The 27,701-nt window shown below is 44.3% G+C and overlaps 2 protein-coding genes across 2 annotated transcripts in view; one reads left to right on the top strand and one right to left on the bottom strand.

Moving 5' to 3' along the window:
* Positions 1–534: 534 nt before the first annotated feature.
* On the top strand, positions 535–12,553 carry LOC111955718 (endoplasmic reticulum-Golgi intermediate compartment protein 2-like). The gene is made up of 15 exons (XM_070436450.1): positions 535–699; positions 4,239–4,385; positions 4,488–4,596; positions 4,712–4,758; positions 4,909–4,976; positions 5,069–5,109; positions 5,617–5,719; positions 6,523–6,662; positions 7,519–7,574; positions 7,840–7,938; positions 8,403–8,627; positions 10,544–10,641; positions 11,335–11,506; positions 11,664–11,743; positions 11,876–12,553. Exons 2-15 carry the CDS (start codon positions 4,280–4,282, stop codon positions 11,945–11,947), a joined length of 1,416 nt encoding a protein of 471 aa, XP_070292551.1. The 5' UTR covers positions 535–699; positions 4,239–4,279; the 3' UTR covers positions 11,948–12,553.
* Positions 12,554–12,834: 281 nt separating this feature from the next.
* LOC111982485 (fatty acyl-CoA reductase 1) overlaps positions 12,835–27,701 on the bottom strand; it is an 89,155-nt gene continuing 74,288 nt past the window's right edge. The window contains 11 exon segments of the mRNA XM_070433915.1: positions 12,835–15,930; positions 16,029–16,156; positions 16,436–16,565; positions 16,820–16,991; positions 21,123–21,190; positions 21,486–21,604; positions 21,735–21,779; positions 24,360–24,537; positions 25,309–25,354; positions 25,357–25,470; positions 25,473–25,486. Coding sequence (XP_070290016.1) covers positions 15,768–15,930; positions 16,029–16,156; positions 16,436–16,565; positions 16,820–16,991; positions 21,123–21,190; positions 21,486–21,604; positions 21,735–21,779; positions 24,360–24,537; positions 25,309–25,354; positions 25,357–25,470; positions 25,473–25,486 — 1,177 coding nt within the window. The 3' untranslated portion in view covers positions 12,835–15,767.

Below are 27,701 nucleotides of genomic sequence, written 5' to 3'. Positions count from 1 at the left end.
TTTAGCTAGCCCTAATTCTCATAACCTACTGATGTGAACTGTGCATGAGCCCAACAATGCCTCTTAATTAATGATAAAGTCTAAACAGCTGGGGTTACTTCAGTTAAAGAAGCAGTGTGTGTGCCAACGTGCAGTCAGAGCAGGCTAATTATAAGGGATGAAAATATGTTAAAACGGAATTGCAATGGATACTTAATGTGTATGTTTTAAGTAAAAGGTATGTTGTAAAAACATTATCACACTAATTTATTGTGCAACAGCAAAATACTAGGCATGATATACCTAGGTCTAAAATGGTGAAGCTAATACAAATAGTTATCATCCTGTAAACATAAAATAGTTTTGAACTTAATAAAATGATGCAAAATTTGGAATAATGTCCTACATTTTAGGGAACAAGCTTTGAAAGAAGACAAAGAATGCGGCGTGAAAATATTTTCACGGGCTCGAGCGCCATCTGGTGTACAATGCGTAAAATGACAACACATTTAGAGCCATTCGCGAACTCGTCGACAGGTGGCGGTAATGGAAAATGACCATTGACAGTTCATATCGCCTAGCGGGTGGTCGTGCTGCTAAGACAAGAAGAACGTGAAGAACGCTAGAAGCTAACAAACGTCTTTTTTCACTAGTTATAATGTTATGAATTGATACCTGCTTTGCAATCAATTTACTGGAGTATAGACGCATGAAACCGAGGTAAGAAGAGACAATTAAGAATGAATGGTTCTCAGACAGCCATGAGCATTTTTGCTAACTTGTTGTAGCTTATGTTGGTGATGCTGGTGTTGTTATGTGGCTGTACGATGTTTACTATCACTAGCTATTGAAGGAAAYACTATATATCCTATTGACGTTGGTGGGCTATTTCAGTTGTTTTGCATAGATAACGTTATTGCCCAGTGCCCACGGACACGAATGTATATTGGGCTTGGTGCTCTCCACTGGCTTCCAGTTGAAGCTCGCATCCGCTACAAGACCATGGTGYTTGCCTACGGAGCTGTGAGGGGAACGGCACCTCCGTACCTTCAGGCTCWGATCAGGCCCTACACCCAAACAAGGGCACTGCGTTCATCCACCTCTGGCCTGCTCGCCTCCCTACCTCTGAGGAAGTACAGYTCCCGCTCAGCCCAGTCAAAACTGTTCGCTGCTCTGGCACCCCAATGGTGGAACAAACTCCCYCACGACGCCAGGTCAGCGGAGTCAATCACCACCTTCCGGAGACACCTGAAACCCCACCTCTTTAAGGAATACCTAGGATAGGATAAAGTAATCCTTCTAACTACCCCTCCCCCAAAAGAGTTAGATGCACTATTGTGAAGTTGTTGTTCCACTGGATATCATAAGGTGAATGCACCAATTTGTAAGTCGCTCTGGATAAGAGCGTCTGCTAAATGACTTAAATGTAAATGTAATGGTGCCCCACCCCCCGTTGCTTCCTAGTTAAAATTATACTGATGAGGACTTCCTCATGCCGGTAGTGCTTAGCGATGAATGCTTTTTGAGGTCTGTTCGATTTCGGTTCATTATTAAAAAATAATCACATATTTCGGTTTCGATTTTGGGTTAAATACAGTAATAACACAGAATAAAACAATTAATAAATGTACTATGATGGTGGTAGACTGCCCATTACTGCTATTACTTATTAACCATCATATTCACATTAATTTATTTCCGTTGTTTATATTGTTTTCTTATTTGATGACTTTATTATTTAATTCCAAGTCATCATCTCATCTCTATGGGGCTGCTGCCTATGCTGTCTGACAAAATCACTATTTTGTAGTTCTTCAAAGTAAATAAGGCATACTTTTATGACTACTGAATACCAACTATCAATCACTTTGATCATGTATTTTCAGCTAGAGATACCTGGCCAAGAAACAGCTGCTCTYAATAGAGGTGTCATAATACCCATAAAACCTAGCCATCAAAAGTGACCTTGTCCTAGAGAGATTTACACTGTTAACAAAACGTCACGCCAGGGTAAGCCTACACGAAACACAGCCATTATTTTAAGTGTTTCTAAAGTCCCCTATGGGAAACGTGAATGCTGGAAAAATGATTGGAACCATTTCCTTGTTTGGCCACTAGGTTTTATGACTCTCACTGTGGTACTCTATATCCCCTCATGGTACCTTCTCCACTGTGCAATCCGGTTTCCGAGCTGGTCACGGGTGCACCTCAGCCACGCTCAAGGTACTAAACGATATCATAACCGCCATCGATAAAAGACAGTACTGTGCAGCCATCTTCATCGACCTGGCCAAAGCTTTCGACTCTGTCAATCACCGTATTCTTATCGGCAGACTCAACAGCCTTGGTTTCTCAAATGACTGCCTCGCCTGGTTCACCAACTACTTCTCTGATAGAGTTCAGTGTGTCAAATCGGAGGGCTTGTTGTTCGGACCTCTGGCCGTCTCTATGGGGGTACCACAGGGTTCAATTCTCAGGCCGACTCTTTTCTCTGTATATATCAACGATGTCGCTCTTGCTGCGGGTGATTCCCTGATCCACCTCTACGCAGACGACACCATTCTGTATACATCTGGCCCTTCTTTGGACACTATGTTAACAAACCTCCAAACGAGCTTCAATGCCATACAACACTCCTTCCGTGGCCTCCAACTGCTCTTAAACGCTAGTAAAACTAAATGCATGCTTTTCAACCGTTCGCTGCCCGCACCCGCCCAACTAGCATCACTACTMTGGACAGTTCTGACTTAGAATATGTGGACAGCTACAAATACATAGGTGTCTGACTAGACTGTAAACTCTCCTTCCAGACTCATATTAAACATCTCCAATCCAAAATWAAATCTGGAATCGGCTTCCTATTTTGCAACAAAGCCTCCTTCACTCACGCCGCCAAACATACCCTCGTAAAACTGACTATCCTACCGATCCTCGACTTTGGCGATGTCATTTACAAAATAGCCTCCAACACTCTACTCAGCAAACTGGATGTAGTCTATCACAGTGCCATCTGTTTTGTCACCAAAGCCCCATATACCACCCACCACTGCGACCTGTATGCTCTAGTCGGCTGGCCCTCGCTACATATTCGTTGCCAGACCCACTGGCTCCAGGTCATCTATAAAGTCTATGCTAGGTAAAGCTCCGCCTTATCTCAGCTCACTGTCACGATAACAACACCACCGTAGCACCTCCAGCAGGTATATCTCACTGGTCATCCCCAAAGCCAACACCTCCTTTGGCCGCCTTTCCTTCCAGTTCTCTGCTGCCAATGACTGGAACGAATTGCAAAAATCGCTGAAGCTGGAAACTTATATTTCCCTCACTAACTTTAAACATCAGCTATCTTAGCAGCTAACCGATCGCTGCAGCTGTACATAGCAGATMTGTAAATAGCCCATCCAATCTACCTACATCATCCCCATATTGTTTTTATTTACTTTTCTGCTCTTTTGCACACCAGTATTTGTACTTGCACATCATCATCTGCTCATCTATCACTCCAGTGTTAATTTGCTAAATTGTAATTACTTTTCTACTATGGCCTATTTATTGCCTTAACTCCTCATGCCATTTGCACACACTGTATATAGACTTTCTTTTTTTCTATTGTGTTATTGACTGTACGCTTGTTTATTCTATGTGTAACTCTGTGTTGTTGTTTGTGTCGCACTGCTTTGCTTTATCTTGRCCAGGTCGCAGTTGTAAATGAGAACTTGTTCTCAGCTAGCCTGCCTGGTTAAATAAAGGTTAAATATATATATATATATATCTTTTTTTTAAATGGCCATGCGTTCTTGTCTCTTCCTCAGCAGGTGTAAAAAAAATGAACGGACCTGACAAGTAGTTGCGAAATGGATTATGGTCATTGTAGTTAATTACCATGTTTTATATGCTAAACTATGTAAAATATTGGCCTGTTGGAAACTACAACTCCCTACTACATCGCACAGTTCAGGCTGGATCTGATTTCTCGCTAGAGAAACTGCAATGTGCACATTGAGCTCACAGAAAAAAATAAGGAATTAGTTGTTTAAAAACGGAAAAATAACCACCATTTTGGTTAATCGCCCAGCACTACATGTGGGTAGTAACTCATTTGAAAAAAACGAGATAGTTAGTTGATTGGAAGAATGTGGTGTCAGTGACATTGCCAATCAAGCCTAGCCAGGTATGACCGATGTGTGCAGCGATGATGGTGGTAACCTGCACATAAAAAACACCATAATGGACTATTCTGTATGATTTCACTTTCCCAGGTTAGGTGTATGAAGGGAGGACGTGGAGAGTGGTCCTGAAGATGAGGCGTCTGTACAGGAAGAAAGCCCTGAGTCTGGTTAAGGAGCTGGATGCCTTCCCCAAGGTCCCAGAGAGCTATGTCGAGACCACAGCCACAGGGGGGACAGGTGAGATTTCACTCTCAATACTGCTTACATATGTCTGAATGCTGATTCAATAGACCCAACTTTGAATGACGTCGCTAATGTTCTTCTCTCGCCCATCCATAGTGTCCCTGATAGCATTCACTGCCATGGCACTGCTGGCCTTCTTTGAGTTCTTTGTGTACCGGGACACCTGGATGAAGTATGAATACGAAGTGGATAAAGATTTCTCAAGGTACATAGAAATGTTGATTTTGTTTCATCATGATAAGTTCTTATTTAAGACTGAACTGTGTTTTACTGCCAGTACATTATCTTGGAATCTGACAATACTTTTTCTTCATTTACAGTAAATTGAGAATAAACATAGATATTACAGTTGCCATGAAATGCCAACGTAAGTATTCAACCTTATCACACATTATTTATTGAAATCATTCATGACATCTAGGCCTTCATATTTTGGGCATAATTAATGTGTTATGATGTACTGTATAATTTTGCCCTCAACCCCCTGGAGCTAAAGATTGAGTTGGTGCTGTTCCAGATGTAGGTGCAGACATTCTGGACCTGGCAGAGACTATGATAACATCAAATGGCATTCAGTATGAGCCTGTGAGTAGATCACTGAGCTTTCTATTACATACAAATAGACTTTGGTGATCCCAAACCCTGATCTATTATCTTCCCTGTGTATAAATGTTCAGGTGATTTTTGAGCTGACCCCGCAGCAAAAACTGTGGCACAGGTAAGCAGTTTACTCAGTTAGTACGTGTGCATGTCACTGTTAAAATATCACCCCACCACTTTGTAGGTGAACAGCTGAGGGGGGGGGAGAAATGTAACCACTCTCAAATTCATAGACAGACTAATGGCTCAAAGGACTGACCATCCATGATATCAGAATGATAGTTGTTCTTTTTTTTGTTGAGCCTATACAGTGTTTGTTTACAGATCAATTATTTATAAACAAAATAGTAAAACAAGCTTCTATTTTGGGTTTTGATTGGGTTAGACAGTTAAACTAAGCTCATGAGACATTTATAATGTTTTATTCTTAAATAATCAATGGCTATATATCATGAATTTAAAAGTAAAAAAATGGAGGTAGTAATGGTAGATTGGCCCTTTAAGCACTTTGTTAATAGTCGGAAAATCTCACTCAACCACATTCCAAAAGAAAAAAACTATTTTGTCGTCCTTCCTGTATGAAATGAGTAGTTAACCTGTTTCTCCCTCTCCCAACTCTCCTTAGGACCCTGTTGCTGATACAGAACAGGCTGAGGGAGGAGCATTCTCTACAGGAGGTCTTGTACAAGAGTGTTCTAAAGGGAGCCCCTCCGGGCTTGCCCCCTAGGGCATAGCGTGATCTTACGTCCGCACTATCGCCGTGGCTCTAAGAACGGGCCCAAAATTCACCTATTGGTACTACGCTACCGCCGCTTCGCACGTGTGGCCCGCAAGGCACTTAGGTTTGTAGTACACCCGCAAGACGCTTACACTTAATGCCCCCCGCTAGGGCTGGCACAGATCGGCGTAGGGTTACTACATGAAACTTAGTGGGCTGCGAACCGGTTCGGTCCCGCGCGGTCCGGCTTAGTTATAGAAACACTCTGACAACTCTCCTCCGCTCACGTTAGCCCCTCCCCTCCACTGCGTGTTATCCAGCTCCACACGCCCTGCCCCCCGCGCGGTTGAAAAGTACAGTCCCGCACTTGCCCCCTCAGTTAGTAGTCCGCCTTGCCCTCGGTTAAGTTAGTCCCGCCCTTGCCCCCTAGGTTAGTAGTCCCGCCTTGCCCTAGTTAGTAGTCCCGCCTTGCCCCCTAGGTTAGTAGTCCGCCTTGCCCCCTAGGTTAGTAGGCCCGCCTCGCCCCCTAGGTTAGTAGCCCGCCTCGCCCGCATAGGTTAGGTAGGCCCGCCTTGCCCACTAGATAAGTAGGCCCGCCTTGCCCCCAAGGTTAGTAGTCCCGCCTTGCCCCCTAGGTTAGTAGTCCCGCCTTGCCCCCTAGGTTAGTAGTCCCGACTTGCCCCCTAGGTTAGTAGTCCCGACTTGCCCCCTAGGTTAGTAGGCCCGACTTGCCCCTCAAGGTTAGTAGTTGGTAGGGCTCTCAAATGCAAAATGCATCACTACTGAGGTGTTGAGAAAATGCATTAAGTACAGATATGTTTTCCTACAAAGGTAATAGTATGTGTGTGTGTCTTCAGAGAGGGCACCGCCTCAGCGCCCTTAAGTGCCTGTAGGATACATGGGCACGTCTACGTCAACAAAGTGGCTGGGAACTTCCACATCACAGTGGGAAAGTAAGATACCTGTACACTTTCCTATATGCATGATATATTTAAGCAACAAGGCCCAAGGACGTGTGGTACAGGGGCCAATATACCACGGCAAAGGGCTGTTCTTAAGCACAACGCAACGTGGAGTGCCTGGACACAGCCCTTAGCCGTGGTATATTGGCCATATATCACAAACCCCCGAGGAGCATTATTGCTATTAGAAACTGGTTACCAATGTAATTAGGGCAGTGAAACTAAATGTTTTGTCACACCCATGGTATATGGTCTGATATACCATGGCTTTCAGCCAATGAGAATTCAGGGCTCAAACCACCCAGTTTATAATTAAGCAATAAGGCCAGAGGGGGTGTGGTATATGGACAATATACCATGGCTAATGGCCGTTCTTAGTCAAGACGCAACCCAGAGTGCTTTGGATACAGCCCTTAGCCGTTGTATATTGGCCATATACCACAAACCCCCGGAGTGCCTTATTGCCATTATAAATTGGTTACCAACGTAATTAGACCAGTAAATAGTAATGTTTTGTCATACCCATGGTATACTGTCTGATATACAACGGCTTTCAACCAATCAACATTCAGGGACCAAACAACCGGTTTATATTTAATAGTGCATTTTGAATGTAAATCATTCTTTATGGGTGTAATGGGGGAAAGCTATGTAATACTGCCACAGACTTAGAGGTTAATGGAGTTTGTCTCATATGTTAGAAGCTTCCAAGCTCCACAAATTGATGCTGCGAATGATTTATGAGTCTATATGTCTGATGGGAAAAAGGGCACTCAACCTATAGAGCACAGTATATTTCCTTTTGATGAAAATGCTCCTCACGCTTCTAACCCTCTGTCTTTCTCAGGCCTATTCATCATCCTCGTGGCCATGCTCATATAGCAGCTTTTGTAAGCCATGACAGTAAGTTCTCGGTCAGCCTGACCAGGAAAGGGTGACACTCATTTGCATAAGTTACTCGTTTTTGACAAGGACAACATTAGTACTGTTCTCTGGTTGCTTACATTGTATCTGCATTTCCATGTTTCAAGTGATAGATAAGACCAGTATCTATTCTAATGCAGTGCCAAATAACTATTTTCTCAGAATCATTCACTCCCAAATAGAGGTTTTCACTGTCCCATTCCACCTGACTGAATGTGAGCTGGGTTTCATCAATGCATTGCAGCGTACAACTTCTCCCATCGGATAGACCATCTGTCTTTCGGAGAAGAGATCCCCGGCATCATCAATCCTCTGGACGGGACAGAGAAAATCACCAGCAACCGTAAGTTACTGATCCTCCTCACCGAGACCAGGAAGTTAACACATTAATATGTTCTTATCAAACCTCATTCAGCTGTTACTCAATGTGTAGCTATGACTACAGAATGGTAGAGCAGTGACTGTATATTGAGGTACTTTGTAGCAACAATATTGTGTTGTGAATAAGGCACACTGTCAAAACCCAGACTGTGTAGGCTGATTATGTACATGAGCTCTGATCCACACTTCCAGCCTATTCTGCTCAGCATGGCGTCATGAGTTTGCAGGGAGAAAATGTAGCTATTTGTATCCATTTGAAGTGGATTCACTGCAGGCTTGCTTTCATTCACTTGCCATTCAAAGCAGCCTAGTTTCTCCAAGGGAAAGAACTGAAGCCCCCTATTTCACCTTTTCTATAAGTATTCTGTGTAGTCTGTCACTAGATGGATGGGGTAAAAGGCTTTGCTCTTTGTCTTGTTGTTGCAGATAATGAGATGTTCCAGTATTTCATTACGGTGGTACCTACCAAACTGCACACCTCCAAGGTGTCGGCAGACACACACCAGTTCTCTGTGACGGAGAGGGTAAGTCCTGATTTAGGCACAGATCTAGTATCAGCCTGCCTTCCCCAAATCCTCATATTAACCATCAGGGGGAAAGGAATTATATTTGATGTTGACCATGATGGAGGATGCTGCAGTGGGTTCAGATAATGGATCAGTCTCCTCATCCATCCATCCAGTCCATTCAGCTCCCTCTGCTGGCTGCCAAAAGTTACTTCTTGCTCTGCTGTATAACACCACCACCTGAGACAGTCATAGATTTCTCTCTTACAAACACACAAAGGCTAGATGCTAGAAAGGTGTGTGTGTGTGTGTGTGTGTGTGTGTGTGTGTGTGTGGTGTGGTCTGGTGTTGGTGATGCATGTGGTGTGGTTGCGTGTGTGTTGGTCTAGGATGTTTGCGTGTGGTGCCTCTCACGTAGTTGTACGTGTGGTGTTGTGTGTGTGTGTGTGTGGTGTGTGATAGAGATGATTACGCTATCGTCGGTGTGGTGTCGCTCAGATGACTGAGTTTCGATAAGTGCTGTGTCTGGTGTGTAAGAGAGAGGGGCACAACCTTGTTAGTTCCTCAACTCCCGGCAGGAGACTGGAAAATATTTGTTATGGCGCTGACCTGCGCGATTCTGCATTTAAAGATAATACAGACTTGCGCGAAGCGATATTGTGAAAAGAGGGCTCATGCCTGACTCGCATGTGTTGGGATGCCTTGGACTATTTCAATACCGGCCGATTGACGGCCTTGGTTGGCGCAATAACACTGCTCTCGGGCATCAATGGAGACTAGTCGTAGAGCAGGCGTGACGCGCGGACCCAGTGGGTAGTGGGTGTATTAGCGACCCAGCTCGAAGCTATCACTTGCAGGAGCATCAGCACAGGAACATCTTGTCGGATACCGCAATAGGAGCGCACCGAGCGGCGTGTAATATACTTTTGCTAGAGCTAGACATTAGACATGTAGTACAAGACACAATCAATCGGTTACACGAATAAAGGTGCGACAGCTAACGTATATTATTTGACATTCATTGGTTGATGTTAATAGTACTCTAGATTTTTAACTGCTTGTCTGCGGTTGCGATCTATAATCAACGCATGCGGTGCGCTGTTAATCTACTATAATCACTTCACAATGTCACAGCTACTTCTGCGACAATAGATGCCGGGTGTATGATTTTAACTAAGTAGCGCTATATCGCTCGCTACCTTGCGAAAATCGAGCACAATGCGCGTGTACATTTTGTACTCTCCTAATACACCTCGTCCAATGCCTCATTCACTCTAACGCATATTACCATTACCAATGTCGCTTTCTTAATTATCAATTATCACCATATTCTCTTTTTGTAAAGCTTGCATAACATCTCAGTCTAAAATAAATTCCCATGTTACGTCCCGTCTTAGCGCATATGAGTCCTTACACTCCGGGAAGACCTTGAGTGGTCCTACTCTCTTGGCACAGTTCAGTGTATTTACACCGCACAGTTCTGTGATATGGCGCTGGATCGGTACATGCGCGCAACCTCGTGGTGAATTACCATGTTCTTCGCTATACTCATTGACGCCGTTATCTCGATGCTCCTGTCCAGCATGATTTACTATTGATATATGAACATTATGAATGTCGGAGTATATCACAGCAAGTACGTTTAGACTTCAGGGTTTGGGCTCACCTACGTGCCACCATCATAAACATACCCGGAGCGTTGTTTGTCCTGCCTTGTTTCACTGAAGACGATATCTAAATATTTTTTCGTTCTCGAAATGATAGTATCAGCCACGAATTTGATCTATCTAACTGACCTAAGGTATTTCTGTGTGTTTATTATAATGATTTAAGTCCTATGATTTGATAGAGCAGTCTGACTGAGCGGTGTGTAGGCAGCAGCAGGCTCTGGTAAGCCATTCATTCAAAACAGCACTTTACTGCTTTTGCCAGCAGCTTTAGCATGCTTGCTCTCCTTGCACAAAGGCGGAGTAGTAGCGGTCCTGCTGCTGGGTTGTTGCCTCCCATTCCGCATCGGCGCTCTCACGTCTCGTATGTGTACTGGCCTGGTCTCTCTGGTAGGCTCCATCGCTCTCGGACATTACGCTGACTCAGACACAGCAACCTTCTTGCACAACGGCTCGATTGATGCTGCACTCGCCCTGAGATGGTGCACTACCGTGAGCCACTTTGTGTGGGTTGTACGACTCCGCTCTCATGCTAACCTGCAGTGAAGCACGCCAGCATTCAAAAAAGTGAGAATAACACACCATAGCCAGAAGCATTAGGAACTGTAGAAGTGGTTCTGTGGTCACACCCAGCCATGCAGAAGCGCAGTCCTTTATTGGGTTGTCGTCTTGCTAATTGGCCTAATAGTTTCCACACTTTTGTCTATTCATTTTGCATTAACAGCATGTGAAATTTCCTTGTCGATCAGTGTTTGCTTCCTCCAAGTGGACGCGAGTTGTGATTTCACCAGAAGTGTGAGGTTGACGATTGGAGTTACATTGTGTTTTTTAACGTGTATGCCCTCTTTTAGCGTATTAAGTTTACAATAGTGTTTTTGTTAGGCAGTGTATTCAGTGATGCATTATAAGTTAAGTGTTAATTGTTCATCGTCTCATTGTCTTTATTGTTGTTAGACATTGGTGCCATTTATTACTTAAATAGTAACGAAATAAATCGCGTTGGCCGAGTAATCGGCGTATTGTGTTCAGGACTTTTTCTCTGGTCATCCATATTATTGTATGCCCCGCCTGGCGTTGAAACAAAGGTCATAATCGGTCGGGTACGCTCTGTGGGTGTGTGTGTAAAGGAGAGATTAACCCCCACCCCATTTCTCTTTACTACACCCTCACTGTCTGACGGTCTAGGAGCCGGTGGGTGACACAGGCCATAAGCGGGCGGGCAGCCACGGTGTGTCTGGGATCTTTATGAAGTACGACACCAGCTCTCTGATGGTGACGGTCAGTGAGCAGCACATGCCCCTCTGGCAGTTCCTGGTACGACTCTGTGGCATCATCGGGGGTATCTTCTCCACCACAGGTCCAGACAACACTCACTCTTACCACCCAGTGTCATGGGCAGACCTCATACTGTTCATGTCTCACAAATCATTCCATGGCTGCTTTGCCAGCCTGATACTGTGCCACGTTAGAGAAATGCACCTTGAACATCTTCATTGATCTTCTCGCTCCCACAGGCATGATCCATGGGTTTGTTGGCTTCTGTTTCGACATAGTCTGCTGTCGCTTCAAACTAGGCCCATATAAACCTAGAGAGGTGAGCCCAGTCTTCTTTATTGCCACTGAAACTGTCACAAAATGATGGTAAATCCTTACATGTACCAGTTTCCCTGTGTCTCACTGGTAGTAGTGTATTTACACTGTACCTCTACGTGTTCTCTATTTCCAGGTGGTTCTCCCAGATCCCCATGTGAACAATTGTGCTGCTCCGCTCCTGACGGACAACCACGTACAGGAGTAGCCCTGTGACCTGCGCCCATATCCACAAAGCTCTCTGAGTAGGAGTGCTGAGATTGAATCAGTTTTGCCCTTTTGTATCATAAGATTGTATGGACAGATCCTAGATCAGCACTCCTACTGTGAGACGCTTTGTGGATATGGGACCTGGAGCCTGCTGCTGATCGTGCACCTACTGTCCCTTCACCTGTGTGGGAATCCAGGAAGAGAAGTCTCCAATCACAAGTATGTGGATTGCTGGGAGTTTGTTTTGAACCAAATAAGAGTAAACTGATTAGGATGCGACAATCATAATTGTTCTATTTATTGTTTTGGACAGTATCCTCATATGACTACCAATATAATATATTTATATCCTGTAAATATGTATTTTACACTGGAAAATGGAAAGCAGCTAACTCCCCAGTTTTATCAGGCTTAGTGTGTAAAGGTATTGGGATGTTGTCATCTGTAAGTTAGGCTGAATGAAATCTGATCCTTATATGTTATCATTCATACTATTAACTTGCATGTCATGTTTGTTCTATTTCTATCTATTTGCACTGTTGTTCAGTATCTGTTTCACATCTGTCAATGGGAGATGTCCTATTAAACGTGTCACTTCATGTTGTACACTTTACATTCATTTAAATCTCTCGTTTGGTATCCCACTATCCTCGGGTGATGGTGCCTGCGCTTACACAAGCAGTCCATTTCGGATCTTTTTTTACACTAATTGGTCTTTTGACCAATCACATCACATCTTTTCACGTCCAATCTTTCAAAAGACCAATTAGTGAAAAAAAGATCAGAATTGGGCTGCCTGTATAAACGCAGCCATGGAAGAAGGCTAAATCTAGTTTCTACATGAGGCAGCAGTGTATGAAGCAGAATGATTAGCACACTGACCAATTTGTTGTCTTTTGGTTTATTCATGTTTTGCCAAACAAACTTTAAGTGTTTTCAGAGCAGGAATAGAAGGTCATTTAACATTTGCCAATTACATTTGAAAAAGGAAAATTAAACAAAATAAACAGTCGTAAGTGTTGCAGTTTACAGAACATTGCCCAGTTAGCTCTGATCTACCTGTTCTGATCTACCCACAGTGCTCTGCTTCCACTATGTATCATAACAAAGACACTGCTTTATTATCAACATGACAGATGCCAAGATCCATAACAAGCAGGACATTTTGTACAACTTCATTGTACAGAGAAAGCCATTTTCTGTGTTTGGCGTGCGTTTGGTTCATAGTCCCTTACTGAATTTAGGAAAGGACGGTCACCATTGTTGCACAACATTACTGGCTCACATAGAAACATGCTTTTCCAGAGGGAGGATTTGGGGTACATTTAGTCAATACTTCTACCATAGATACTGTATATAGCTGTATCATCTCATAAAAAGTGGACTACTGCTGTCTGCCACAAGTAACACTTCAGATCTAGTCTGGGGAGCTCTGTGGTAGAGTCAGACTCCTGTAGAATCAGCCCTCAGGAATACTACTCTTTTAGGTAGTCTAGAAAAATAATATAGAACTTCAACTATTTACACATCTTCCACACTTCTTTATATATGATACTGTCACCATCTACAGTGCATTTGGAAAGTATTCAGACCCCTTGACTTTTTCCACACTTTGTTACATTACAGCCTTATTCTAAAATGGATTAAATTGTCCCCCCTCAATCTACACACAATACCCCATAATGACAAAACAAAAACAGGATTTTAGCAAAGTATCACATTTACATAAATATTCAGACCCTTTAGTCAGTACTTTGTTGAAGCACCTTTGGCAGCGATTACAGCCTTGAGTCTTCTTGGATGTGACGCTACAAGCTTGGCACACCTGTATATGGGGAGTTTCTCCCATTCTTCTCTGCAGGTCCTCTCAAGCTCTGTCAGGTTGAATGGGGAGTGTCGCTGCACAGCTATTTCCAGGTCTCTCCAGAGATGTTTGATCGGGTTCAAGTCCGGGCTCTGGCTGGGCCACTCAAGGACATTGTACTGGGCCACGGACATTCAGAGACTTGTCCCAAAGCCACCCCTGCGTTGTCTTGGCTGCGTTGCTCCGTTCATCTTTCCTTCTATCCTGACTAGTCTCCCAGTCCCTGCCGCTGAAAAACATCCCCACAGCATAATGCTGCCACCACCATGCTTCACTGTAGGGATGGTGCCAGGTTTCCTCCAGATGTGACGATTGCTGGGCGGCCAGCTCTAGGAAGAGTTTTGGTGGTTCCAAACTTCTTCCATTTAAGAATGTTGGAGGCCACTGTGTTCTTCGGGACCTTCAATGCTGCAGAAATCTTTTGGTACCCTTCCCTAGATCTGTGCCTCGACACAATCCTGTCTAGGAGCTCTACGGACAATTCCTTTGACCTCATGGCTTGGTTTTTGCTCTGACATGCACTGTCAGCTGTGGGACCTTAGACAGGTGTGTGCCTTTCCAAATCATGTCCAATCAATTGAATTTACCACAGGTGGGCTCCAATCAAGTTGTAGAAACATTAAGGATGATCAATGGAAACCGGATGCACCTGAGCTCAATTTCGAGTCTCATAGCAAATGTCTGAATACTTATGTAAATAGGGTATTTGTTTTTTATTTCATGAATTTGCAAAAATGTCTAAACCTGTTTTCGCTTTGTCATTATGAGGTATTGTGTGTAGATTGAGGAAAAACATTTATTTAATCAATTTTAGAACAAGGCTGTAATGTAACATTTGGAAAAAGTCAAGGGGTCTCAATACTTTCCGAATGCACTGTACCACTTAAGACAAGCCTTAGTTTGACGCAATTATTTATAAAGATGAAAAAATAGTAAACTTAGTTTCAATATAAACTGCTGTACAAAACAGGCAAAAAGTGGACAAACAGTAAAACAAAGAATGAGTCTTATGCGTTGTGTCAAACATACCGATGTCAATATTCAGTAGTCGTCAACCAGGTCAGATGTTTGTAGTACTACAGTAGTAGTCTCCAGTGGTCAAGATTTAGGGCTCCATTCAATCCGCATCACAGAAGTTCAGCTTTACGGCATGATTGAAACAAAGGGAATGTACCTGCTTTTGCAGACTGCATTCACGGTAAAAGCTGCATGTGTTGGCTCAATTGGAAATTACCTTTTTAATTTATATCACAGAGTCTGTAACGCTTCAACTTTACAGATTGAATAAAGCCTTTAATGTAATCAACACTGAAGTTACTCTCGGATATCCTTAGCTGGCCTCGCTACTGAGTACAGGTTCCCAAATACAGGTGCTGCTGGAGGTCTGAGGGGTGTGGTCTGGTTGAGGAGTGGGGTGCTGGAGGTCTGAGGGGTGTGGTCTGGTTGAGGAGTGGGGTGCTGGAGGTCTGAGGGGTGTGGTCTGGTTGAGGAGTGTGCTGCTGGAGGTCTGAGGGGTGTGGTCTGGTTGAGGAGTGGGGTTGTGTGCTGCTGGAGGTCTGAGGGGTGTGGTCTGGTTGAGGAGTGGGGTTGTGTGCTGGCTGGAGGTCTGAGGGGTGTGGTCTGGTTGAGGAGTGGGGTTGTGTGCTGCTGAGAGGTCTGAGGGTGTGGTCTGGTTGAGGAGTGGGGTTGTGTGCTGCTGGGGTCTGAGGGGTGTGGTCTGGTTGAGGAGTGGGGTTGTGTGCTGCTGGAGGTCTGAGGGGTGTGGTCTGGTTGAGGAGTGGGGTTGTGTGCTGCTGAGGTCTGAGGGGTGTGGTCTGGTTGAGGAGTGGGGTTTGTGTGGCTGCTGGAGGTCTGAGGGGTGTGGTCTGGTTGAGGTGTGGGGTTGTGTGCTGCTGGAGGTCTGAGGGGTGTGGTCTGGTTGAGGCAGCGAGCAGGGCGTTCAGCTGGTCAACGGTCAGTTGGTGAGTGTGCTGGAGGCCCTGAAGTAGGAGAGGAACTTGAAGCAGAGGCTGACCACAAAGTACCAGATGTTCCTGGCCATCTGCGAGCGGGCGATGAACACCCTCCAGATGAAGACCAGCAGTAGAGTGTTGAATGTGTAGCGGATGTTCCTCAGCCTGAGGGAGGGASGGAGTTGGAAGTACACACTGTCATTTACATCCTTCTTCAAAATAAGACCGGAGCAAACAGTCAGCCCTGTAAGTAGTCTACTCACTTCCTGAGGTGTTGCCTGGCTGCAGGGATGTCGGACATGTCTTCATTCAGAACGTACTTCTTGGTGCCGATGCAGTAGTTATCTATGTATTCCGGCCAGTTCAGCTGACGCACGTCAAAGTTGAATGTCTGGGAGAGAGAGTTAGGATGTTGATGTGCGGTAAGACATGGCTATTATGGTCACATTCAGGCGATTATGTAAACCTTTGGGATATCTATAATTTAACCCTCTGAAAATGAATGATGTAAGTATTCGTGACCTGTTGTCTTGAAATCAATAAAGCTGTATGTTTGAGCTGAAATGATGGCTTGGTGGCATTACTAGGTGAAAAACATACCATTGACTATATACACCAACATGCGGAGATACAGTGTGTGCATAGARGATGGATGCTGAGTCTACTGTACCTTCCTGTCCTCAGGGCTGAGGTGGCTCATCAGCATGCTCATGTTCTCGGAGTTCCACTCCCAGTCCTGACTGCTGAAGTACTCCAGCAGRCCGATGGCCTTGTGCAGCCGGTTGAAGATACGCATCATCCTACACAGAGAGAGAGGAATGGAGGATCTCAGTCCAAATGTRCTGCATGTATATAACACAGTTGTAATGTTCGTTTCACTGAAGATCACTTGTATGCAGCAAACACTGATTTCTTCTTTATGATTACAGATMATTTGATCTATTTTTACATCACACTGTGTTGATTGGGTTGAAAACAAGTTGGTGGTTCAATTTTCATAGACCGAACAATGGTCTAGTGACGATGCTGATTGTCAGGACATTAGTAATCTTACTGGGGTTTCTGTCCGGACAGTCTCAGGTAGAGGTCGTAGATGAGGGCAGGGAACTTGTGGCTGACCAGGATCCAATACTGGTTCATCAGGTAGTTGGAGGTGATGTTGGCGTTGGGCCTTCTGAAAGCCTGCTCCAGAGGGTTCCTCTTGAAGCTGGACATCACATGGTGCTCTGAGAGAGAATACAAAGGAGTTAAAAATGTGAAGGAATCTGTGGCTTGGAGCTGACATCCCTATCTTACAGCTCTATTCTGTTGTGGCATTTTAAGGGGTGTAACGTTAGGGAAGTGCCTTTCACATCTTCCTCAGCCACTATATTAGAGAATTGGGATGCAGTTTTCTGTTGCACTAATGACCTCATTCACAGCAGCTGCACACCTTCCCCACCTGGCTGCAATCAAGGCTGCTCAGACGGAAGGTAAAACTGCTGGGGGAACTGCTAGTGAAAGAACCAGTGGGTGATACTGGTGTGAATTTGTTCCTGTGTGCTTTCTTTTGAAGACTCGTGACCCACCAGCCTCTACAAAGAAGTGAACAGCCTTACGAGGTTAGTTCCTCCTGTGTAAAAGACTATCTGGGGTAAGCCCGAGGGTAGCGCTCTCCTGTTGAGCTGTAGTTTTGTCATTTTGAGGCTTTCCCCATTTAATTTATTCCCTCTAACTGTTTTAGTGCTTTTGTTTTCAAGTTGATCTCATCACTTTTGAGACATCTCCACAAGATGAAAGCCAAGTGGAGGAAGAAGCTGAAGCGTTAAAGGTGGAAAATGAGGCAGAGGTCCAAGTAGACTGGGCCCATCCCCTACAGCTGTGATACCCCTCCAAGACCACTGGTGATTGAAGCCTGCGGTCCATGATGTGCCAAGAGCTGAACCACAGTTGTCTGAAGCCAACCTCATTGCAATGGAGTAAAGGACAGANGAAGCCAACCTCATTGCAATGGAGTAAAGGACAGAATTGGAATGTAATATATCCCTTACAGTAACTGTAGTATTTTGGATGCAGTAGCTGCTGCATTTATACTCTAGCCCGACTGCAATCTTTTTTTCATCAGGGATGTTTTGCAAATTCTTAACATGCTGTAAGAATTGCAATTTGTGAAATGAGACATCCACAAATGAATACATCTCATACTAAATGGAGTGTCTTGGATTTACGTACAGAATAATACAAAATGCTCTGAGACCACGTGCCACACTGCATATGACCCTTCGAAGAATCAAAGCCAYACCCCTGATGTTTCCAGCACATTTCTGTGGATGATCAACGCTCCGTCATTTGTTCTAAGATCTTAACTCTAAGTAGAACAATATTTTGGGAAGGGATCAAATATTTTTAGCCAGGATTCAATCTGATCGCGATTTGTTGGCTATGTGCCATTTAGAGGGAGAACATGCTGTGTGTCACGCCCTGGCCTTAGTATTCTTTGTTTTCTTTATTATTTTAGTTAGGTCAGGGTGTGACATGGGTATTTATGTGGGTTTTGTAGTGTCCAGGGTGATTGTAAGGTTTAGGGGGTTTATTTAGAGTAGTTGGCTTTATGTTTAGTATAGTTGTCTAGCTGTGTCTATGTTGTGTGTAGTTGTCTAGGAAAGTCTATGGTTGCCTGAATGGGTTCCCAATTAGAGACAGCTGGTTTCTGTTGTCTCTGATTGGGAGCCATATTTAAGGTAGCCATAGGCTTTAGTTTGTTGTGGGGAATTGTCTATGTAGAACGTTTGTAGCCTGTATGTATGTGCACAACGTTTGTAGCTTCACGGTCGTTTTGTTGTTTTGTTAGTTTGTATAGTGTTTTGTTTCGTTTTGCCTTCTTCAATAATAAAAGGAAGATGGCTTATTTTCCAAATGCTGCGTTTTGGTCCGTCTCTCAACCACACGATCGTGACACTGTGTTTACTGTGAACGTGGGAACACTGCCTTTACAAGGTGCATAGCTGACAAAGGGTGATGTTATTGAATCCCGGCCACAGTGAATATTCTCCAGCCTCACTAACAAGAGTTGAAAGATGGTTTTGGTGTTGAGGGTGAGTGTTCCCGGCTAGGGAAAGGTAACACAAATATACATTTTTTGAAAAAGCAAGATTAGAACCTGTGACCTTCTGGTCCCAATCCCTGTGCCTAGTCCACTGCGCTAGTAGGGGGGAGGGTAGCACCTTTGTTTTTTCACGTATTTAATGCAGTTCAGTCAAAGTTTAAAAATAAACTAAGATTCGAAATGTAATTAGTTAAAAATATTTGGTAAGGAAAACAAAATTCACAACCAGGATTCGAACTGGCAACCTTTTGGGTCAAAATCCATGTTGAACGCCCTCCAACCTACCTCCCTGAAAGCATTTATTTTATTTGACTCATCTGTAAACTCCACCCATTGACTTGGTAGTCTAAGCTCTGCCCACTGAGTTTTCATCCAACCAATCACRTTTGTTCTGCCGCGGAGCTTCCCTCAGAACAAGATTGAGGCCGGGGATCAATTCATGGTGCCGTTAAATGGTACATTGTCGGGTGTCTAGTGTGTTGTTCTATAACAAGYCTTGGATTGAATCCCAGCCTGAATGAGGAAAACTCCTGAGCACTATTCCATGGCTCTTTCTCAATTCAAGGGCTCCTTCATCGATTCCTTGGGAGATTCTCTATTGCACAAAAGTCCGGACTCTCCTCGACGCCTCCATCATCCTCTCCTCAGTGATAAGTGGTCAAGTGGTCATGGAGAGTGTCAATTCATTTGTAAGCTATCAGAGGACTGTCCTCGATAGCCTCCTCTCGCAAAGGTAAATCATGTGCTTCCTCATGGCTGCTAGCGCATGGCTGCTGTTTTAAAAWTTGCCACACCCCCTTTGAATCAGCTGTTGTTTTCTCGAAGGAGAAATACTTTACTTATCCTTTTATCTATAGAATTGCACAAGTAGCTATATTAGTTTTTATGACTTTGTATTTTGTGATTCCTCTGTAAACGTCATTTGCCTGATGTCGAGCGAGTGAATGACCGTCTCATTTCTTGCAAGAGCATTTCCCTCCACGTTCCCTCTCTTTACTGCCGTTCCCTCTCCTCACGTTCCCTCTCYTTTTTCAAAACGGGGTGAGAAGAGGACAGTGGAGAGAAGGCGACCAAAACCAATTAAGATACCAGAATTTTGATAACATATCCAGCCAGCAAACCTCCAACTTCCCAAAKCAGCCCCATGGGCCCCCCTAGACCCAGTTTGATTAGCTTGATTCTTAGCTCTTATGTGGTCCAGTAGATTAGTGCCCGCTATCCCAGGTTTATAACAGCGAGGCAGAGTGATGAGCCCTAATCCCTCTGCCAGCCATCTGGTGGCAATTTCTCAGAGTGAAAGGAGCAGATTCACTAATCTGATAGTATAGGGACCCTGGCTGTCGCCGCTACCGTGCTAATCTGAGCCTGCCTGATACCCGGCCCGCATGCATCCTTTTCATCTCAGTGGTCCGCTGGGATATACTGTAGATGATGGGCCGGGAGGTGAGCTGCCACCACAACCAAAATGCTGGTGGGGTGATGATTTCATGATGACACTTTGATGGACTTGTTATCGTTTGGGCAACTGTGCTTTACTGCTGATGGGAGTTGTCATTTGGGCAGATCCACAGTGGTGAGGTCAAACAGATGCACACAGTGTGGGGGTTCAGATGTAATGTTCTACTAGCTGCCAGAAGGTGGCAGTAGACCCTCGCCACTCAAATCCCTGGGCATCTAATTATGACACAGATAATTTATCCACCTGCTTCTCACTGCTACACCATTCAAACTGATTTAGGAGAACCAGGACTGACAGACAACCCAMAGTTTCATWTCCCCGGTGGGAATGTATGATGCATAGTTTCATAGTGACAWCACCATCAACCAAATGGATCACTAGTCACTTTAATAATGCCACTTTAATAATGTTTACATATCYTGCATTACTCATCTCATATGTATATACTGTATTTTATACCATCTATTGCATCTTGCCGCTCTGTCATTGCCCATCCACATATTTATATGTATATATTCCTTTTCCATTCCTTTACTTAGATTTGTGTSTATTAGGTAGTTGTGGAATTGTTAGATTACRTGTTAGATATTGCTGCACTGTTGGAACGAGAAGCACAAGCATTTCGCTACACTCGCAATAACATTTGCTAACCATGTGTATGTGACCAATAAAATTGGATTTGATTTCATCAAGATTTCAACTACTGAAGTACACTGATTTATGAGGACGAAAGCCACAGTGGCAGATGAACAAGCACTAATGATGTCACTGTAACAGGCATACAGACAGACAAACTGACAGACAGATACCTACCGATCTCTCCCCAGTGGAAAGGGTTGATGCCGCCCGTTGTGCAGTTGTAAACCAGCGCTGCTTTGGGTCTGCAAGGGAGCAGAGAGATGAAGTCAGAGGGGTCAAGGGTTAAAGGGATCAAAAGGGAGGGTCCATTAGGAAACATCTATAAAATGAGCCCATGGACACAAAGCACATCAGATGAAAACACTGGGCTTGCTCATCAGTCAATGGTGTAGAGCTGGGGAGATGTGTTCGAACAAACTGGGCTAAGGTAGGTTTACAGGAGAACTTCCTGCAGGTTAATATGGGGGGTGTCTGTTTGTGTGGGTTAAACCATACAGTCATTGGTCAAACCATATTCCACCTGGGCGGAAAGTTAACCTGTGCACTGCCGTGTACCAGCCAGCGGCCAGGGTCAGGTTGATGACCACGTCCACGGGGATGAGGTCCGCCACYGCATCATTGTTGGCTCTCATGGTGCGCAGGATGCCCTTCCCCGCCTGATCAGACAGGACACAGGGTTACCAACACATCTCATCATCACCTGATCATCGTTTAAACTAGTGGCATCAAAATGAGCAAAATTAGTATATGAAAAATGCAACGTAATAAGTATATGCTGGTACTTACGGCGATGAAGACTCCGCTTGGTCCATTGAAGTTGTCGATCCAGCCCTGAGACAGAAGAATAGGGAGGGAATAAGTTAGTGTAATGAGAGATTAGTGGCTCTATTCAATCCGTATGGAAAATTTCAATCCGTTATTTAAATTTAAAGGCAATGTTCCCGCGTTAGACATATGCAGTCAAATGCTGCATATGTCTGTTCAATCGGAAAGTACTTAAAACCGTTAAAGCTGGAATCCTTAGTTGCTACATCTATTTTTGGACGTATAAATTAATGATATATACCCATTGATTCTTGAAGAATATACCTTATAAATGCCTCATGAGCTTAGTTCAACTGTCGTACCCCATCAGAACCCAAAATACAAGCTTGTTTTACTTTAATGTTTGTAAATGTAAGCAAACACTGTATAGTCTAAAAACATTGTTACAACTATAACTTTAATATCATGGATGGTCAGTCCTTGCATCCATAGCTCTGTCTATGAATTTGAGAGTGGTTACATTTCTCCAGGCCCATCCCTCAGCTTTTTACCAAAACACAGGCAGGGTGTCCGCTTTGTTACTGTTTCAGTTAGGGATTCTAGCTTCAAGCACCGCTATAACATTGCTGCAACATCAGATAGCCTCCTAACAGCAACATCGATTAGATTGTTGTGTCTGCTGAGTTAGTATTCCTGTGGTGTGCTAAGCTAGCTAGCTACCTATTGTGAGTGCGACTGAGATAGGGAGAGTAACACAGTGTCTACATCAATTAGCCCTCCGGTAATACATTGGTAATAGACTGGGCTTATTTGTGTGGGTCTGTCTGTGGCTTGTCAATACAGGGTAAGGCTACATGATCTGGTGCAGACAGACAGACAGATAAGAGTCCTTATCACGCCGTCTCAGTGTCAATTTTTGCAGGTATACATCTTTGACCCCCATTGAGGGATTGCCTGTGACATTTTAACACTTAACGGAGTTCTGAGGACATGGAGATTGACGTTAATCTCACCACACACACACACACACACACACACACACACACACACACACACACACACACACACACACACACACACACACACACACACACACACACACCACACACACACACACACACACACACACACACACACACACACACACACACACACACACACCCTCCTCCTCCCTCGTCTAGTCGCTCCCACTGTCTCGAGCTGCCTGCGCAATAAACTGGTAATACGTGATCTTTTGGCTGTTTTGCCGGCAGGCCTGGCCCATCCCCACTTCTACACCCACTGGCTCCGGATCCTACACTGTTGAAACGTTACAGTCCCAGAAAACTAAATACAGCCCTGGGGCTATGTAGTCGTTTTCTGTGAATATACTTAGTGCTGTTTAAAAGTGTATTATACTCTACTGAAAACTCTGAAAGTGTGCATTTTTTCATCTTCTAGATCTTTGGTCTCTTTCTGTGTGAATTCATGGAGCCTCAGACGTTCAAAAAATATTCCTGTAGGAAAATAAAGTAAGCATGTCACTTGAATTTGATTTGGGGGAAAGAACTTTGACGAATATTATAATCACGAAAATGATGAAATGTTGAACACCACCCTCCCATTGCTCCTCCAAAATTTTAAGCAGCAATAAAGTCTAGATTTATTTTTTAAACGCTTTAATATGTCCATCTGCCGCTATGCTAAGTGAGATTAAAATGCTTAACGCTGTGGAATCCTTACGCTAAGATGTTAGCCTACACTACAGCAGCCGGACAGATTAGAAAATAAAAAGCAGCTTACTCATGAAAGTAGCATCACCCTGCACATCCAGAAGAGCACTGGCCACCCCTCGGAAGCTGGTTCCTAGCTAGCTATCTTCCTAGGTTCCTGCCTTTCTAGGGGCAACTTCTGATGTCAAAAGGCCTTTATAAAATACATTATATTGATTGATTGATTGATTACTGCACCCACTGAACTTTCAGAGTGGCCTTTCCATGAACCTACAGTTGCTTTTCAGTGACCTATCTAGTAGGAGACATTCAGAGGCTCTCCGGTTTCAGCACTGGCAGTACCCCTCCCTTTCCCCTTCGCCCCTTCCTTGCCCCCCTCACATCGCCTCCCAGCTGTTGGGGTCAGGGATGCTCCTCTTCGAGTCCGGGAATCAGCCCAGCCGGACTTTCTGAACCATAAGAACACACCTGTCTTGGTCCAACCCTAATACAACCATTACTCACCATTACACACCCAATCCCCCTTTAAGTCTGACTGCACACAGGGGAGATATATTGACCAGTGTACTGTTACAGCGATCGATCGCTAATTCCCATCCATTTGGTATCACAGCAGGACATGATGGTGTGAGAATTGACAGGATTCTGACTCCGCCCTTTACCATCACAGTGAAAGTGCTATATAGATTTTTATAAATTGTGATATATTTCCCAACAGGCAGGTGGCTGAGCAAATCACACTTCTTCTGATACACTTATCTTGCTGACCAGTCAATACACTGTTTAACATCCACAGACTACATACAGAATGTGATCCATGTATCTATTGACTTTATTGCTGCCAGCTATCTAGTGCCAAGTTCCAGTAGAGTAATCAAGTCTCACAGAATGATGTATGTATATGATACTGTATCACTATGGTGATGGTACTCACAGGGAAAGGCTCCTGCCAGCTGGCTCCCACTATGGAGGGTCTGATGATGCCGATGCTGAGCTTGCTGCTCTCCTTCTGGACCACGCACTCTGCCAGGGCTTTGGTGTAGGTGTAGGTGTTGGGGCGCTCCCCGATGAGGCGCGGCGTGATGTCACGGACGATGCTGTCCTCCATCCACCTGCAGTCACAGACACAAGAGAACACTCACAATTAGACTCACATCACAATGGTACAGGACACATGCCAGGATTGAAGTAAAGTTGGCATTTTGTGTAGATAGATGAAACGTCATTCACTCTRATAGCTGTCTGTGATGGTATTTATAATCAATCATTAGTTGGAAATGACACAAGGTGGTGTGGACTTGACAGCACCCTTGGTTCGGTTCAATTCCATTTCAATCAGTTCATTCAGGAGATGAATTGAAATTCAATTAATATACTGTCATTTATCTAACTAAGGCTAGAATCTATCAGATCTGTGCTAGACGACACCAGCATAGCGGTTGTTTTGGTGGAACTGCGTTAGAGCTGTCAAATCCACAAGCGGCTCCCGGCATTATACCTAAAGCGGACATTTTCTCGTTCTGAACTTCCAACGCGAGTGGGACAGGTGTGGCATTGTGACAATGATCACAAGAGCAGCTGCTCACCGATGTGACAGGTACAACGTAGTTCCACCTCCGACTGCGCCAAAACATCAGCTATGCGGGTGTTGGCTATCGCCGGTTAACGCTTGATCTGATTGAATCCAGGTCTAAGTGCCATTTATCTTCACTGAGCATATTTTCAATGCATGAAATTTGCAAATTATATCACTTCCTGAATAGATGGAAGTCGTAATAGCAGGCACCCCCCCCCCCCCCCCCCCCCCCCCCCCCCCCCCCCCCCCCCCCCCCCCCCCCCCCCCCCCCCAACTCGGATGCAGAAAAGAACTTCACACTACTCACTCCAGGGAGTCGATGAGCTTCTTGGGTTCTACAGGCGGTGGGTAGAGATTTCGTCGATGTGCCTGCGGTTGCAGTTGGCGTAGGCTGTGGAGATGTGGATGAAGGCCTGGAGGTGGTGCATCTGCTGGGCCAGATTCAGGAGCTGCTGCGTGGCTATCACATCAGCTGCAGGGCGTGTCTGGGAAGAGAGGACACACACACACACACACACAACACACACACACACACACACACAGCAGGAATAGGTAAGAGATCACTGTGCATAAGTACACTAAGAAGCATAAGCACACTATGCATTACCATAATATAATCACAAGGAGAAGTGAGACAGTGAGAGAGAGACAGAGAGAGACAGAGACAGAGAGAGAAAGAGGAGACACAGAAAGAGAGAGAGGAGGGTGAGAGAGAGAGGAGAGAGAGAGGAGACAGAGACAGAGAGAAAAAAGAGAGAGGAGGGTGAGAGAGAGAGCACGTTGGAAGGGTGGCATTATAATCATCCTCCTCACACTTCTTTATCCTCACACTTCATTCCAGGAATGTGCTTCCATTCCAGGAATAAACAGACAGAACTCTAGGTTACCTCTCAGCCAGTCACAGAGAAAGATAGTGCTTTCCAGCCACAGTCAGGCAGTGTAGACGGTGTGTGTTGTGTATGTGAGTGCAGATGTCAGATGTGGTTTGGCAGCGGTTGCCCATTAACGGCAGCGCAGGGACGGCAGTCATGACAGTCAGTGGCGACAGTCAGTGGCAATGGCGTGTCATGGGGATAAGAGTGGTGAGTAGTAGGCTGTACCACCGTTTGAGAACTATTACAGAGCACTAGGCCAGTTTGAGAACTATTCCAGAGCACTAGGCCAGTTTGATAACTATTACAGAGCACTAGGCCAGTTTGATAACTATTACAGAGCACTAGGCCAGTTTGATAACTATTATAGAGAACTATTCCAGAGCACTAGGCCAGTTTGAGAACTATTATAGAGAACTATTCTAGAGCACTAGGCAGTTTGAGAACTATTATAGAGAACTATTCCAGAGCACTAGGCCAGTTTGAGAACTATTATAGAGCACTAGGCTAGTTTGAAACTATTATAGAGAACTATTCCAGAGCACTAGGCCAGTTTGAGGGCTGTTTAGAGCACTAGGCTAGTTTCATAACTATTCTAGACACTAGGCCAGTTTGAGGGCTATTTTAGAGCACTAGGCTAGTTTGAAACTATTCTAGAGCACTAGGCCAGTTGAGGGCTATTTAGAGTACTAGACCAGTTTGATAACTATTATAGACCACTAGGCCAGTTTGAGAACTATTATAGAGCACAGGCCAGTTGAGGGCTATTACAGAGCACTAGGCCAGTTTGATAACTATTACAGAGAACTATTCTAGAGCACTAGGCCAGTTTGAAACTATTATAGAGAACTATTCTAGAGCACAGGCCAGTTTGAGAACTATTATAGATAACTATTTCCAGAGCACTAGGCCAGTTTGATAACTATTATAGAGCACTAGGCCAGTTTGAGAACTATTATAGAGCACTAGGCCAGTTTGAGAACTATTATAGAGCACTAGACCAGTTTGATAACTATTATAGACCACTAGGCCAGTTTGAGAAACTATTATAGGCACCTTAGGCCAGTTTGAGAACTATTATAGAGCACTAGGCCAGTTTGAGGGCTATTACAGAGCACTAGGCCAGTTTGATAACTATTACAGAGAACTATTCTAGAGCACTAGGCCAGTTTGATAACTATTATAGAGAACTATTCTAGAGCACTAGGCCAGTTTGAGAACTATTATAGATAACTATTCCAGAGCACTAGGCCAGTTTGATAACTATTATAGAGCACAAGGCCAGTTTGAGAACTATTACAGAGCACTAGGCCAGTTTGATAACTATTACAGAGAACTATTCTAGAGCACTAGGCCAGTCCGAGAACTATTATAGAGAACTATTCTAGAGCACTAGGCCAGTTTGAGAACTATTATAGAGCACTAGGCCAGTTTGACCCCCCCCAAACTGCCTAGGTGCTCTATAATAGTTCTCAAACTGGCCTAGTGCTCTATAATAGTTCTCAAACTGGCTAGTGCTCTATATAGTTTCTCAACTGTCAGTACTCTAAAATAGCCCTCAAACTGGCTAGTGTTATATAAGTTCTCAAACTGGCCTAGTGGCTATAATAGTTCTCAAACTGGCCTAGTGCTCTATAATAGTTCTCAAACTGGCCTAGTGCTCTATAATAGTTCTCAAACTGGTCTAGTACTCTAAAATAGCCCTCAAACTGGCCTAGTGTTCTATAATAGTTCTCAAACTGGCTAGTGCTACTATTATAGTTCTCAAACTGGCCTAGTGCTCTATAAAAGTTCTCAAACTGGCCTAGGTCTCTAAATATTCTCGAAA

This window comes from Salvelinus sp. IW2-2015, linkage group LG3 (genome assembly GCF_002910315.2).
Source record: "Salvelinus sp. IW2-2015 linkage group LG3, ASM291031v2, whole genome shotgun sequence".
Taxonomy (NCBI): Eukaryota; Metazoa; Chordata; class Actinopteri; order Salmoniformes; family Salmonidae; genus Salvelinus; species Salvelinus sp. IW2-2015.
Note: the sequence above shows the minus strand (reverse complement) of the source record. Positions and strands in the feature narration are given on the sequence as shown.